This window comes from Telopea speciosissima, chromosome 9 (genome assembly GCF_018873765.1).
Source record: "Telopea speciosissima isolate NSW1024214 ecotype Mountain lineage chromosome 9, Tspe_v1, whole genome shotgun sequence".
In the NCBI taxonomy this organism is placed as follows: Eukaryota; Viridiplantae; Streptophyta; class Magnoliopsida; order Proteales; family Proteaceae; genus Telopea; species Telopea speciosissima.
Genome location: NC_057924.1, coordinates 1,239,848 through 1,256,609, shown reverse-complemented (window position 1 = coordinate 1,256,609; position 16,762 = coordinate 1,239,848). Strand labels below are relative to the sequence as shown.

At 38.6% G+C, this 16,762-nt stretch overlaps 2 protein-coding genes across 5 annotated transcripts in view; both read right to left on the bottom strand.

The window, feature by feature from the left end:
- Window positions 1–2,072: 2,072 nt before the first annotated feature.
- On the bottom strand, window positions 2,073–5,451 carry LOC122641028 (ATP-dependent 6-phosphofructokinase 2-like). Its single transcript, XM_043834344.1, has 2 exons — window positions 4,823–5,451; window positions 2,073–2,911 (listed from the first exon to the last, which is right to left on the bottom strand). Exons 1-2 carry the CDS (start codon window positions 5,414–5,416, stop codon window positions 2,090–2,092), a joined length of 1,416 nt encoding a protein of 471 aa, XP_043690279.1. The 5' UTR covers window positions 5,417–5,451; the 3' UTR covers window positions 2,073–2,089.
- Window positions 5,452–16,503: 11,052 nt separating this feature from the next.
- LOC122639551 (splicing factor 3B subunit 2) overlaps window positions 16,504–16,762 on the bottom strand; it is a 35,907-nt gene continuing 35,648 nt past the window's right edge. For all 4 annotated transcript variants that reach the window (XM_043832419.1, XM_043832421.1, XM_043832418.1 and 1 more), the window contains one exon: window positions 16,504–16,721. In XM_043832419.1, the coding sequence (XP_043688354.1) occupies window positions 16,650–16,721 (72 nt within the window). In that variant the 3' untranslated portion in view covers window positions 16,504–16,649. The remainder of the gene's footprint in view (window positions 16,722–16,762) is intronic.

Sequence of the window (16,762 nt, the reverse complement as noted above, 5' to 3'; positions counted from 1 at the left end):
TATTTCTTTTCTAAAGCTTTAAAAAAAAAGAAGTTGAAAGCATAATAATGTTCCCAGTAAAAGCACATACAAATCTCTGCAGTGACTCTGAGAGACCACCAAGTCTTCCATTATTCCCGTTTTCATCTTTTTATCATTGATTCCTGAAAGTGAGGGGAACAGAATTGGGAGCCGTCAAAAATAGGTAAAATTAGAGCGAAACAAGCGCAGAGCTAATAAAAAAGAAAGAGAATATGAATCACAACGACTAAAGATAATGGGATTCATGTAATTGGATTCGTTTTGCCCTCAAAAGAAACTCCCTTTTAACTTCCCCAGCTAACATCTAATTTTACTAAAATGCGTAGAACGAGGGCAACAGTATCAAATTTGGATACTCCATGAAATGTTTTTCTTGTTTTTTTTGGTAAGAGATGCTCCATGAAATCTAATTTGCTTTCAAGGCGCTCATCGTATATGTAAATTTTTTTTGGGCAAGACATCTCTACTTGGTCGCATGATCTCTACACAAGTGTCTGGGTCAATAGGTGAGCACGTCTTGCTGTCTATCCCAAGGGCAGAGGTGTCATCTCACAGTGCCTGGTGAGAGGGCATAGAAAACACCACCAAGTAGAGATATTTTTCCCATTTTTGTAGGGGAAAGGTTCCCCACTACACTAATCACTAGTGTAAGAAGGAATCTTCATGTTACATTAAGGAATGGTATAATCTATATGGGTTTAGATGGGCCCACATCATCAGAATAGGAGAGAGACTGTCAGTGTAAATTCCACTGTTTCTTATGTGAGGGTGGGTATATTGGAATCTGCACATGGGTGGGGCTTGTTTCCTTTCCCTTTTATTTTATTTTATTTTTAATATAGATTGGTCTTAAGAAGAATTGAAGAAACATATTACTATACAAAGCGGAGGGGTGTCAACAAGTCCAACCTGGTTGGTTTCTGCTGGGCCTAGTTCATGCTAATTTAAATTTAAGACCCCATTATTTTTTTACCCATTTAGTACAACAAACTTTTTCTTTGACAACAATAAAATATTATGTAAGACAATGACAATTTTTTATAATGATATAATGACAAGTCACTATCAAATTATTTTGAAAATTTTTTTTTATCTCCAACTTTAACAACTTTTAAGAATAAGTCAAAAGACAATTAAATAAAGACGTCAAATTCTAAATACACCTATTGTATTATTAACATAAATAATCTACGTAAAGCAAAATACCAAGAAGGTGTGTGAACTATGAACCACCAAGGGTATGCATGGACACACACGAGGATACCTCAATATCAGACGATTGAATTTAAGTCTCTAAAGGTCTCCAACCAGAGATACTATTGCCAATTTTAAAAGGTAAAGGTTATCAGAAGGGAAAGCTATTATAATATGATCATTCTCTTTAGTGTTTACCCTTTGAAAAAAGAAAGTAAAAGTAAAGACAATAGAAGGGGGAGCAAAAGTTGTGAAAACCCATGTTTCATGAAGTTTTGAAAGAGGGAAAGGGAATATCAGACAAGAAAAACGGTCTCTCCTGTAATGGAAACTCTCTAATTGAAGTTTTAACGAGCAAGATAAGAGACCAAAGGCTGTGTATGGTATGTATTCTTGAAATGCATTTTAAGTTTATTTCACATTTTATTTTGGTAATGATTTAATAACATTTTTTTTTTTTTGGTAGAGAGAGAACTTTATTGAAGAAAGAAACAGACTACAGCAAGCTTGATGTTCCAGACGGAATGCTAAAGCAGGATCGAAAATGGGCCAAACAATCCTCTCCGTACAGGATTGAGCCCTCCTGGCAAGGGTATCTGCCAAATAATTAGCAGCCCTTGGAATGTAAATGAAGTTGCAGACATCAAGATAGGAACTGATGTGCCGGATATCCTCCAGAATGGACCTCACCACCATTTTTATAACATTTTTTAAAGTATAAAATAATTTGTAACCCTATTTTTTGGCCCTCTTGGTATAACACACTTCTTTATTTCACACGTGTACTCCAAAAATACGTACAAGCCAATGACAACCCTTGAGAATAGACATATCCGGTGTCAGCACCATCAGAGATCAAAGTAGAACAAACTCTCTAGCCCTTCACAAAGTCTGGCTGGTTAGTCACTGATCTAACCCATGCCCACTTATGGTCCTTCAAATCAACTAAATTCTTTGCCTTTGCCACCTCAACCACCGGAATATATGCGTAAACGCCATTAATAGGTCCGGCGACGAACCCAGTGTAACCAGCCATGACCCCATGTATTGCAGAGTGTGCCAGAAGTGTGCAATATAAGTTATCTGTAGCATTGGCCGGGACTGCACGTATCATATATGTGGGATCTATGTACTTCACAGTGACTAACTCCCCTGCGTGGTCTCTGTCCCACCACCGTTTCAGCTCAGACTTCAACCAAACTCCAACATCCAGGAACACTGGGTTGCCAGACTCGTCTTTCTCTTCCTTCTGAGCAGCCGTCCTCGGTATCAAATCCTGCCCAGCTCCCTCAGCTACTACTAACACAGCATGTCCATTCTCTTTCAGTTTCTGCCCAAGGAATTCAAAAAGGCCCCCCTTTCCATCCAAGTAAAAATCAGTCTCTGGAAGTAAACAGCAATCCACATCACGGCTGCTTAATGTAGCATTGATCGCAATGTGACCTGCACTTCGTCCCATCAGCTTCACCAACCCAATACCGTTAACAGCACTCTCAGCCTCCACATGAGCTGCTTGTATTGCTTGCTGGGCAGTCTCTACAGCCGTCTCAAACCCAAACGATCTGTCTATGATTCCAACATCATTGTCAACAGTCTTAGGGATCCCTGCAACTGCTACATTCAATTTCCGGCGACGTATCTCATCAAAGATTGCAACAGCACCCCGCATGGTGCCATCTCCACCTATTATGTATACCTGTCATAATAAAGAGTTCGTGAACAGAGTAACAAATCAGCAACAGCTTATGGTAATCTACCACTATGCCAAACTGTGTTGTGGTTCAGAGTAAAAGAAGAATTAACAACAGAACAATATACAGCATATCTAAAGAAGCTAAAACACTAAAAGAATAGAAGTCAGTTATTACCAAAAGGACAAGATTCTGTAAAAAGAGCAGCTGAGAACTATGGTTTCGGAAGCCATAACCACAACACATTAACGACTTTTTCATTGTCACTTCTATCAATTTCCAGAGAAGTAAATTACTAATACTCCACTTTTCTTTTCCCACCTCACTGAAGGGATTTGTATCTAATCTGCTTAAAATTGATGCTTCATCCTATCCTGACATCCCTTTCACAGCTTCAACAGCATATCCTGTAAGTTGGACAATTTTTCTACTTAATAGAACACTCAAAACCCACTCACAAGAAAGGGCTTGGGCTGGTGGCAGCATAGACAACCAAAGTTTATTGACCACCAACTTCCGCTTCATAATGTTCTTTTCACAACCACCATCAATGACCAGATGGAAGAAGTGCTTGCTGAACACTTCTCATGGGTGCCATCTACTTCTTTAGACTCCTTTGTCTCCACCAATAAAACATCCAAATTAGAATTGTTGAATTCAATTGTTTGGATATCAATATTCTCCTCAATGTTACTAGAATCAGGTGGCTAATAGCTGTTGTTGGCTTCAGCCCCTGCCTATACCATCAAATCATTTCCTTCATTTGATTCAAGTTCATCACTTGTAGTCAACTCATAGAACTCTATTTTATGACCTTCCAACCACATGCTACATGACTATAGAGTCAGAAATTGCATCAGAATACACTAGGAAGAACGCAAATTTTCAAAACCTCTTTCATCCCATGCATGTCAAGTTGTCACCCCACCAAGACAATCCCACGATTGTTGTCTTTACATTTTACAAAGATCAAACTGTATTTTTCTGCCTCCTTTAGCACTTACCAATCGGAAAAGATTTCTAGGCTACAAATCTTATCAACAAAGACACCATAAATGGGCTTGCCTTCAAAACTTAACACTACACTTTTACATTCAAATCTACCCCAAAACCAATGTTGTTCCAGTAATTGATGAGAGCTGAACATGTCAAAGATGCTGATTTCTCCTTTTTGAGACAGCAACCAAACCCAACTGAATGGTTTCTCTAGGGTGATTAGAAGGTCCACCGATGGTCATTTTGTTGATTAAACTATCCATATTGGTCAGTGATCACATAAGGTATGTTGGAAAAGAATCCCACATCAAATAATTTTGGACCTTGGATGACTTCATATACCAGTCGGACCACTCCACCTAATAGATTAAGATTTTATGATGGAAAATTCAACAAGGCGCAAACTTGAAGACCTCATGATCTTGTTGAACTCCATTCCCAATTTCCAATATCATTCTTTGTTGAACTCCATTTCCAATTTCCAATATCATCATTAGCCTGCAAAAAGTTGCTGTCAGGCTATCTATCTATTGAAGCTTGGAAGGAGTTCATGTAGTGTGATGAGCTTTTAGCAATATGCATAATGAGATCATTGTCTTCTTTAAGAGGTGGTAGTGAGCTAGTCACAGTATTAGCTTGTTCTTCTATAGGTTTCTCTGCTTCTTCCCATCTTAACTTTGGAGATTACCTAATAGTTTTAACCCCAATAGTTATCCAATTTAAGTTCCACAGGGAAGAATCAAAGAATATATCACCAATTACCAAAACACATCCATGGTCATTCTTCCCAAAGAAAAGAGTTAATTGAAAAAAATAAAATAAAAAACCCTTCTCTGTTCCTGACTATTGTAAGAAATGCAGAGAAATGTAGAGTTAATTTATGTAGATCAAGGATTGAAAATGAAATAAAGAACATCAACCTGATTATAACCGCGAGATTCGATGGAATTAACGATCTTGTGGAGATCGAAACCACCTCTAGAGGTCTCAAGGACGGTGCCACCCTTCAAATGCAAGCCGTTCACAAGCTTGGGATCAAGCAGCACGGGTTCCATGGAGTAGAAACCTCGGTAACCGGCCATAATACCGAAAATCTGACGAACACCGTAAAGGTCCCACAAAGCCACCACCAGTTCCCTAATGACGGTATTCAGGCCCGGACAGAGTCCACCGCAGGTAACGATCGCCGCTCGGACAGTGGAAGGATCGAAGAAGATTTGCTTACGGGGGCCAGCACGATAGTAGGCGAAGGGAGGGTCGAAGGCAGAGGTGGAGAGATCGAAGAGGATGTGACGAAGAACGACATCGGAGGAAGAGATGTAGAACTCCTGGGATGGGTGGTAGAACTGGTTATGGTTTAAAGGGTTAGTGAAGGTTGGAAGGTTTTGTAGATAGTCGGTAAGGTGCGGTAATCTTTGAAGTTGAAGTTGAAGTTGGAGTTGGAGTTGATTCTCCGGTTTACCGTCGCCGGAGTTGGTATTGGAAAGAACGGTAATGGAATGGGAATCAGCCATGGCGAGTTTGAGGAGAGATAATTTGGGATTGAATGATGGATTCGGAGATTTGGGAGAAACAACAATGAAATGAAAAGCTTTGCTTCTAGGGAGAGACTTACTCTTACAAACAACAGGGGATCCGCCAAGAGACTCGGGGGAACTGTCAGAAAATGAAGGAAATGGAAATCAACTTGACACGGGGAAAAGGGAAATGGTAACACGTTTGCATAATTATCGATGCTAATCCAATCCTAATCAATTTTTAAAAAATGCTTTTGGAAGTGGGAGAGCCATGTCTGGGTGTCAAAAATTAGCCGCCACCACTCACCAGTAGGTCCGACCTGAACCAACCGACTGTGTTTCAAGTCCTGAGTCCCGATTCCACTCGGAACATTTTGACGAAAGTGCATGGGCCTAACCACGAGATGGGTTTTTAAACCCATGTACCATTTTGTAAATATTTGTCTGATTACCTTCCTTTGTTCAATGATCATTCTATGGCCCATCATTATTTCATTTTCTCCTTATTAATTTCTCAAACAATTTTTTATTTTTTAAATTTTATAAAAAATTCTTTAAAGTATCTCATCTTTTTACTCCCACTTTATTATTATTTTTTTTCCATTAATCAAACAGGATCAACAATTCAAAATTTTTCATCAAAGATATTTGTATATTTACCCACTGGGAAATTGAAAATTTTCATTCTATTTTTTACAGATTGTGATCCTCTGCTCCCCCTGTCTGTGCAGTTGACGTGCAGCCTCACACAAGCAAGGACAAAATGACCACCCTATCTACTGCCCGAACAGCAGGTCGCACAGGCAGTGGCAGCAGAGGAAGCTGCTCCTATCCGTTGGTGTTATCTCCAACCCCTGAACCTGTCACATCGATCCAAATGTGTTCAAAGCCCATCATGTTAAGAGGGATACAAACAATACTGACTTTGACTTGATTTGATGTGCTTTAAAGCTTTGGGCCGGCTGAGTTTTTCTCATGAATGAAGGTGTTAACCAAGCCCATCGGTATCCATAAGTTGAGCCTGAGTTCAATGTGAATTTAAAGCCCTAATTCTGAACCAAGAGTTAGAGTTTGCTAGCAACACCTTATTAAAATTCCAAACATAGATTTAGGTATCGGTATTAGTATTGGTAGAAACCGATACGACTCTTGATATCGATTACTAAATCCATCAATGGAATTCGGCATTTGGATGGTAAGTTGCAGAATTGGGGAGGAATGGCGGAGTCAAGAACATTGAGTTGAGAGAGAGAGAGAGAGAGAGAGAGATGAGGTCCAAGGGTGTTAATGAGAAACCAGGAATCAAATATCAAATCTGGATTCTGATCGAATAAACTGAATCGATTCGGATCGAATTTAATATGGTTTAAGTCCTAGATCTAAAAATGTCTTTATAATTCGATTTTGTTCATATTTGGATCTATCCACTAAACCGACGGATCTAACCAAATCTAAATTGAATACCCACCTTAAAAGTTAACTTAAAATTCTAATAATTTATTAGGTTCAAAGTTTTAATAGTTTTAGACTCTAAGTTGATAGTTAACCTTTAGTGCCTTAAAGCCTTACTCACTTACTCCTTAGTACTTACATCTTACTAAATGAGGATTTCTTCATGGTCACGATTTCTTCTGTAATTCTTCAATTCTTCACTTCTTTCTCTTTACCGCTTCATCTTCTCCATCTCTAGCAGTGTTGCAATGGCTTCATAGCCGATTCTCCATCTTCAACAGTCTTACAATTTCAACCTCCATGCAAGTTGAAGTTAATCTCTGTCTAAGCTTTTTCTGTGCTCATGAGTCTTGAACGAACACAGTGAAGACCGAAGGTAGAGCATGTGAAATCATCCTTCTAGTTCTCCATTTCCTCCTCCATTGGTCTTATTGCATTGTTCCAAGGCAAGCAAATGCTGCAACGTTGTCTATTGAAGAAATAGAAGTAAGAGTCTCTCTCTCTCTCCATGAGTTTTTTTTTTTTTATATAGTAAGTGGATGTAGTAATTAGATAAGAATCGAATTGTAACTAGATCCAAACTGAACCAACCATAATCGATTAGAGTATTCAATTCTAGAACTGATTCGAGACTTGGTCCAGATCTGGATCCCACTACCACTATTTGGAACCGAACCAGATCCGAACTAAATTCCCGATTCCTTACCAAATTCTAACTAGATCCAAACTGAACCAACCAGGATCGATTGGAGTATTCAATTCTAGAATTGATTCGGGACTTGGTCCGGATCTAGATCCCACTGCCACTACTTGGAACTGAACCAAATTCGAACTAAATTTTCGATTCCATACCAAATTGACACCCTTAGATGGGGCTAGGAAGCCTTGAGCTTAGTATGTGCTAGGTTAAAATGATTTGATATAATTCGTTCCATGAGCTCTAAAACTATTAATGTATCGATCAAATGCCTAACATTAGTTATCAGAAAACTAAACATCACGTCAATGGTTTGAATCACGAAATATGCTATTTGCTATCAGACAAAAATCCTAGGGAGAGTAGAGCCCTTGGTGAGGGCTACCTTTCTCAAATGTGAGAATGCATCAATTTTAGAATTTTTGACATATCGATCAAGTCAATACCTTACGCTCTTACGCTTTTCCATTTTGGATTTGGCTCCTGCCCTGCAGTGGCGGGAGCTGGAGCGTCCAGCCCAGCAAAACCACCTAAAAACAGGGGGGTGAGATGGTCATTTCACATGTGGGGCCTAGGTGGGACCCACCAGTGAAATGATCACCCTACCCCTGTTTTTGCCATGGTTTTGCAGGGCTGGACGCTCCAGCTCCCGCCACTGCAGGACAGGAGCCTTTTCCCCACATCTCTCTCTCTTCTCTGTTTTTGTTTTGGGTAATGAACTAATGACCCTCACCTCTCTTTCTTTCTTCGGTACACACGTAGATTCCCAGTTGAGGAAATCCAGAGATGTTCAAAGTCCAATTATTCAATGCCTGACAGCCGGTCTCCTGATGTATACTGTTACTCCATCATAATCTGTTCCTCTCTGTCTTCTCCTTCCCTGAAAACGGTTCAGTACTTCACAACTTCTGAAGAAAAGAAAAAAAGATTTATTGACGTGTTCCAGAATTAAACAGAGCTTCAGAGCTTTTGACCCTTTTTCGCTCTCTCTCTCTTTCTGTTGCACTGGCACCCACCCTCCTCCACAGTTCTCATCAGTGAAAATGGCTACTTGTCAGCTAGATTTCATAAGTTTTCCAGGAAATAGAAGAAGAAGAAGAACAGTTGGAACAGTAACCATGAATTAAAATAAGGGGAGAATGTTCTCTGTGCCTTGGGTGAAGGCTGCGCCCAGATACATGGGAGTGGGCATAATGATCACCCTGCCCCTTGAGAGGCCCATGTGTTTGGGCACAGGCTGCATTGCGGCACAGAGAACATGAACCCTAAGATAAAATAGATACGAATATCTGAATTAGGGCCACACCCAGCTTCCCAAATCCTTTAAAAGGTGTTTCTGATCATTTGAATCCACAACCACAAAGTCACGTTAGCATGCAAGTACTACCAACAGTCTACGTATCCTCTTTATCTCCTTTGGGACTTCAAATTCCCTCCCCCCCCTTCTTTAGCTGGAGTCCGGGTAGGGTCCCTCCTCCGAGCGTAGATTGTGTGCTTGTACAAGTATCGTCCAAGACCCTCCAAGCCCACTCACATGGAATCTATTGTGGGATCCAAAGGAGGAGTGGATTCCATGTGGGTGGCCCTAAAGAGCCTTTTGGACCTTACTTGTACAAGGACACAATCCAATTTTGCTCCCAATCAAGGTTATAATCACTTTTTCATAAAAAATAATAATAATATTTGACCTATACAACCAAGGACATTGAACGATAATTTCATACAATCTTGTGCCTGAACACAAAAAAACCACGCGACTGACTAACATTCTTTTTTCCTTTCTTAGAAGTTAGTCCCAAATTAATTATTCACTTTGCAGTTCCAACTTGCACCAACCAAAATATGTGAGGACACAGTTTTAAGAACTAAATAGCCACTCCATTGAAACTATAGTCCAATCTATAAAAATAAACAACATCCAACTGATTACCACACATTGTAACTTTTTTTTATACCATTTTCATGCTCTTTTATTGCAATTTGGATCCTCTACTGCCGAGCTGCCCAGCAGGATCGTGCTGCCCAGTCACGGTGTTGTGCGCAATATCCTTCTTATCCCTGCCCAAATGCCTTGCCTGAGAGAGGGTAAGGCGGTCATTGCGCATAGCATCATGTCTGGGCAGCACAGTCCTACCGGACAGCTCGACAGTAGAGGATCTAGATCCCTTTTATTGGCACTTTTTTGGCTGTTTCCATCAATCCTTCGGGGCTAAGACAACAATTTTGAACCCCAACCCCTCTCTCTCTCTTTCTCATTGGTTTTAAAATTAAGTGGTTGCGCTTGCCTTTTGATGAATTTAGCTCGTCTCCAGGGAGCCTGGCCAGCACGTCTAGGGTGCTGCCAGCCATTGGGTTGTGTCACACACATTTCTAGACATGCGTCAAGATGTGTGGGACACAGTTCAACCGCTGGACGCCTCCTGAGCGTGACCTAGTCGCTGGGCTCCCTGGAGACGATCCTAATCCCCTTTTGATGGGTTGAATGTTAAAGAGGTTTTTAAATTATTGTGGAGACTAGTCTCAAGAGCAAGAAGGAATGGAAACTAGTCTCTGTCTCACATATGGCACTTAAGAATATGCATGCATGGTAAGTAAAGTTTATAAGAAAAGATTATCTCTTAAAACCTAAAAAACAAAGAAACAGAAACATGAACTAAAAAACATAATTTTAGAAGTTGACAAGCCAGTAAAATATTATCTCCTCGATCTCTTGTTGTTCCAGCTTAAAATAATAGCTTAAGCCGCCTAAATTTGTTAGTTTTCCCTAATTACCAGGGTAGTGTTTTGTCCATATTAAAGGGTTGGAAGCAGTTCAATACTTTCCCACTGTAGTTGTTACAAAGATGAGATTAGGGCTGTGTTTGGTATTCATTCTCAGAATATACTTTGGGTCTACAATATGTTTTGAACCTGGATTTTTCTTTATTTTTTGGCTTCCAGGACTTATTCTAGACCCAAAATATATTCTAAGAATACATACCAAATTAAGAAAAGAAAAAAATATATAAAAATAAGAACTGGGTGTTAGAAAAAACAACGCAAGAGAATGACGATTTTTTAGAAGAAAATGAAAAAGAAAGAGATCGACATCACACACACAAGCTAGACAAGATTTTAATGGTTCAACCCCCCAAGAAGGAAGGCTACATCCACGGTCGAGTGATAGAATAAATCTACTATTTCTGTGAAGCAAATACAAACCCTCACTCTCCCATCTCTCAAAAGAGATAACAACAATACATCATATCAAATCGAAGATCTCGACGAGCTCTACAGGAACAAGCACCTATGGTGTTGATGAATGCACTTTTGGGCTATTCTGGATCGTTAAATCACCACAATACTTTCTGAACTGAGATCAGGCTTCACCAATAACACTGGGTTACTGTAATTGTTAGTAAAGAAAATCACCCTACATTTTGAAATATATTCTGGGTCTAGAACACGGTTCTTCTCTATTTTCTCGCTTCCAGAACGTATTCTAAACCCAATTAAAATCTATTCCAAGAATTGATACTAAACAGTCTATAAAATTAAGAAGAAAAAAAAGTACAAAAAATGAAGGAGCCTAAAGTACTAAAGATTCAAGCCTTCAAATTCAAAGTTTCTTATCTTCTGCACAACTACAGTTGCCTGAGTTTAAATTGAGGGAAGACAAAGGAAAAGGAAGAATCAAAGTACAAGCCTCAACCATGCATCCATAGTTTTCTCTTGGGATTAGGGTTTGGGGTTTGGGATCGAACTTTTCCCCTTCACTGTATAAGAAAACCAGAGACAAACTCCAATGGGAAATGGAATAAGAGATATAACCTTTACAGAGATAAAGCAAAACACCAAACAGAGCATTCTTCATTGCCCATAAAAAGAAAAACAGTAAAGAAGTCTTTAATTAACCAACACCTGATTCCCATCAATCACTGTATACCTCAAGGGTCTTGATTAGACTTGAGGGTCTCAAAATCTGATAACAGCCTTAATTAAACTTACCTGGGCCTTGAGGTCTCACACACACTTCCACATTTGTATTAGAATACTGAAAAAGAAGAAAAAAAAGAAAAAAAAGAAAAAAAAGGGAAATATTTGTGACAGTTAATAATAGTAATTCACCTGAGATGAGATGAAAAGCCAATCTAGTGATTGGTTCTGAGACCTGCATGGCTCCCTAAATGCCAACTAGGAACAGTGTCAATAGAACTTGACAAAAGCTTCATAGATGGCATGCAGGGAGCCAGGCAGATCACCAATTCATGAATAGGCATTTCACCAAAAAAGCAAAAAGAAAGAAAGAAAGCTGCATCTTCTTCTACTTTTAGTCACAATAGCCATTGTTTTCACCTCCACTACAAGGATCAGAACCTACACAAAAGTACACCAACAGAAGAATGTTGTTTCAGTAATAGAACTCACTTTTTCATTATCAAATAAAGAAGAAAAGAGAAATAGGAAACCTGAATCACCTCATAAGATCACGGTTGGAGGAAGGGAAAAAAAAAAAGAAGCAAGTATGCAGAAATCAAGATCTAGAAAACTACAAAGGTTTCAGGAAAGCCCCTAAAGAAAAAGATTAAAGTCTCAAGTGGAGAAGAGATCGAAGTACAGATGAGTTAGGGAAACTTAGAGAGTTATAGTTGCCTGGAGCTGCTGAAGATTGGGAATGATCGAAGGCCAAACATCACTAGCTACTTTGATGAATTAATAGGGAAGATGAGAAACATGCACGTGAGAAGGATCCAAAGAGGTAGCTGCTAAAGTGGGGTAAGGATACAAAAGTAATAATAAGAAGAAGAGGTGAAAAGCAGTTCAATCATCCATGATAAAGTTTGGCAAATATATATAGAACACTGGGTTTTCCAGGTAGACCACCAGGTTTGGACTTTGGATTTTTCCTCTGATTGGGGGAAACCAAAAAAAAAAAAAAGTGTTAAAAGTGTTGCCTAAAGAAACCCATAAAGAAAAAGGGTAAAAGATTGGGTTTCCGAAATTTACTTAATTGCTCCATATGTTACTCAATTTTTTACTGTCAGATGATAAAGCAAGTGAGGTAGATTGAAATTTCTTTTTCAATAAATGTACAATAGAGTTCCCCACTGATAATGTTAAAGTAAGACCAGAGAAGATGCACGGATTATCCAAGAGGGTACATAGATATACATGTGCGAGATAAAGATTGAATTTAACACGTGGCTGATCTAAATTATGTCCTAAATATTGAACATTAAGAAATACTATATGACCCTGCTACGTGGTACAACTAGACAGATGGATCAAATTCTTTTCTCTTTTGGATGAATAATAATTATAACAGGGTTTTGTAAATGTCACATATATAAATGTGCCTTTAGACATCGCAAAACTCCTGTTTAAATAAGAGTAGGAAATTAAAATTTAGGAAAAATTTTCTTCACCCGTTTTACATTTCTTTTTTTTTTTCGTGTTAGAGCTTAGCTTTTCTTATTGTGTTTGGATCCATGTAGCCGATCCCATTAAGTTGGGATAAGACTGAGTTTGTTGTTGTTGATAAACCACAAAATCTCATTCCAAACCAATGTGATCTCATCATTACTGATGATTAAGGATCAAAATGTTTGTTTCACTATTCTAAGAGTTCCATCCAAATGTCAAAACCCATAAATGAAAGAATCTGTAGGTAAGGGAAAGCTATATCATAAAATTTTATTTAAAATTATTTTTTCAAATTACTGATTGTTGAGCTGACAAATCCCTAACACCCTATTCGAATTCTTGAGGTTATCATTTTCCAGAATAATAATAATAATAGAGGGTTTAGGTTTGTGGGGACTGGGGATATAGGAATTGGGGTGGTGGGGGGGGGGGAGAAAGGGAGGGAAGGGGCCTGAGTGATTGAGTGAGGGCTGTTGTTGCTTTGTTGGTAGGTGCCCTCATGGGTGATGGGTCAGTCCGATGGTCCCCTTTCCAGGTATGGCATGCATGAAAAGTGCCCTTCTCCAGCTCAATAAAGAGGGTATACAATACATGAACCTCTGTGATAGATATTGTATTAGGTATGCATATAATGTTAGATATATATATATAAGTAATCACTATTAAAGGGTATCAAACCCCAAAGGTTCATGCATGAACAATCCCCCTATTAACCAAGTCAAATCATCTTTTGCCTTGATGCTTTTATGGTTTTTGGAGTTTAGGTAGATATAATACGAAACAAATAAGTGCACGACACCCGAGTGCAGATACTAGCAAATGCCCTCTCATATAATGAGATGTGAGCTGGTACATTCTCTAGTTTTGACCTATGTGAATCTCATGTGAATCGATGATATCATTCTTTGCACTATCATCATTGGTATGGTGTGTAGATTCTTCCTCACATTGGCATCCTAGAGAATCCTCTCGCATAGTATATAATCATTCAAATTGCATTCTTTTTTTGTGAGGTACATGGGTAATATTAGTATAAGAGAGTGATCTATAAACTGCTCACTTATATTGACATCTTACGCATCAAGTCAATAATAATTATATTTAATAAGAAAAACGAATAAGAAGGAAGAGGAGAGAGGAGAGAGGAGAGAGGAGACAGACTTCTTTTTCCTTTTGGTGATATTTACACTTTTATTCTTTGGTAGTATACGCTTGTCTCTCTTGGGAGGTAGCATCCACTTCACTTCCTAAAATATCTGCAACAGGTTTAGGTAATGTTCTGAGTTCTTTACTAGTTACATAGGTGATAGGACCGAAGTTTAGGTAATCCAAGTTTTTAATTCCTTCTTGGATAGAATTAGGTAATCCAAGTTGCTGCAATGCAGGCTGTTAAAAGCAAAATTTAATTGTTAATGGGGCCTAATATATTTTTAAGGATCCTAATGGCCAATTTGTTGTTACAAAGGAAATTTTATTATAAGGGGAAGATTGTACCAAAACCTTTAAGTAAAGACAATTTTGAATGCTCTGCAATTAGTGTTCCTAATCTATTGGAACAGAGCATAGCCGCTACCAGCTGACCCTCCTATAAAATAATTCAAAACTCTGTTGGTGAGTTGTGGGCATTCCCTGCACTCAATGGGATCCTGCCTCGTCACCAATCCGTACCTATATGTTTCACTTATGGCCTAAGTTCATGGAGGATGATGGTGCGACATTTATGGCGGTTAAAAAACAAAAGGAGAAAAATTACATGATTAGCTACTTCTGGGTTTTCATTTACAAAACTGTCCACTCTATGTTTGAGTTAACAAACATAAACATAAACAAAAACAAATTGAAGTTTACAAAATTGGACAAAACAGTCTCTCCCTCCTTCGCTTACTTTTTTAGACATTTTTACCCTTGCCATTGCCTTCTCGCCCAGGCATCCTGGGTAATCACAGGAAAGGGAAGGGAGGGGCGCGTTTGGGTAGTAGAGAATGGCGGTGGTGGCAACAGGGGTGGGTTGCAAGGAACGGAGGATGCCTGGGTGAGAAGGCAATGGTAGGGATAAAAATATTTAAAAAAGTAATTTTGGGAGAGAGAGACACTATTTTGTCCAGTTTTGTAAACCTTAACTAGTTTTTGTCTATTTTTGTTAACTCAAACATAGGATGGACAGTTTTGTAAATGAAAACCCAAAAGTAACTAATCATGTAATTTTCCCAAAAAAAAAAACTATGTCACATTGTCACCCTCCAACCGTACATGAAACGTACAAATACAGGTAGGTGATCCGGACTCGATCAAAGCAGTACCTTGGGTCCAGAACTTCCACATGTGCTAGGGAAGTTGCAAAGGAGTGTCCCTTAAAAGCAGGACCTATCCATGCACAGATATGAGATCCACCAAACAAGGAGAATATTGGCCGTGCATTGCTTTAGGATGCCCTTCACCTTCAGACTTCCAACCCCTCCTCAACCTCCTGGCCCCCCTACAAAAAATACCAGCATTCTCAAATGGGTGCTTCTTATTATAACCAAATTCTTACCCAAAAAAAAATTTATAACCAAAATGGTTTAGTTTTTTTTTCTTAGGTAGAAAAAGTTGTTTACCTGGAAATTATAGTCTTTTTCCGTTGTTTCAAAAGTTTTTTAATCGTTTAAAAGATTAAAAAAATAAATAAATAATTTAAAATAACTTATCATCATATCATTATCAAATACTATTATCATTGTCTTGAATACTTTGGCAGTTTTGTTGGCCCGGTCGGCCCTTTCGATTGAGTCCCCAATTGATTGGCTTATTACCTCTCAATGGCTTCTGAATCTTTGTGAAAAGGATTCCACTGCTTGTAACTATTCTTTTTATCAATGAATTTCCTTTTTACCCAAAAAAAAAAAAAAAAAAAAAAAAAAAAACTTTGAAATATAACATGTGAAATGATATTGAGAAAGAAGTGTTATAAAAATATAACCAAATTTTCCTTCATCCGTAATGAATGAAATCCCATTTACCGAGGGGCATGAGAGGGCACGAATGAATATCAATAAAGTAATTTGGAACATACTAAAACCCTAAGAGTGATTTGTGAACCCTAAGATGGTGGGTGAACCATCCTCTCTTGGTGGTGGAAAACTATCCATAAAAGATTTTTATAAAAAAAAATGACAAAAATAACATCAAAATTTCTCTCACCACCTTTGGTTACAACTAAATTTTCCTTCTCAAATAACAAATCCCATCCTCTCAAGTGCACTACCCAGTAAACATTTAAAGCACATCCGACGGTGGACACTGCACTTGGGAGGATAAAAAATCAAATGAACAAGTGACGAGCATTATCTGATGCACCTTAACGGCTTAACCCCCAAAAAGAATTATTCCACCAGTTCAAATTCTTGCCCAAGCAGAATCTCTGGATAAATGAAAATTTCTCTTCCAAATAGAGCTTCTTAGATTCCCCCAGTGAGGAGAGTTGGCTCTAAACTGGCCTACTACACATATATATCACTTACAGGCAACACAACAGTACACGAAAATAGTAAACAGCTCCTTTTCTCCCAGAAATAGTTCCAATCGGGACTCTGTGAAACTACAAGCCTATTAAGACAGTCAAGAATTCCTTCTACAACGAGGCTATTGGTACAAAGTTAGGAGACTTCAAAGATGACAAAATATGAAATATCAAACGCACTAAAATTTGAAGTCCTTCTTCTTTGACTTTCCATCCTTCTCCTGCATCTTCCGCTTTCTCTTCTTCTCATTCTACAACAATAGCATACCCAGAATTAGTTAATTACCTTGAG

Coding starts and splice junctions, on each gene's coding strand:
- LOC122641028 (XM_043834344.1), bottom strand. CDS start 5,416: ATGGCTGATTCCCATTCCATTACCGTTCTTTCCAATACCAACTCCGGC. Junction 2,912..4,822: donor AATCTCGCGGTTATAATCAG/GTTGATGTTCTT, acceptor TTATTATGACAG/GTATACATAATAGGTGGAGA.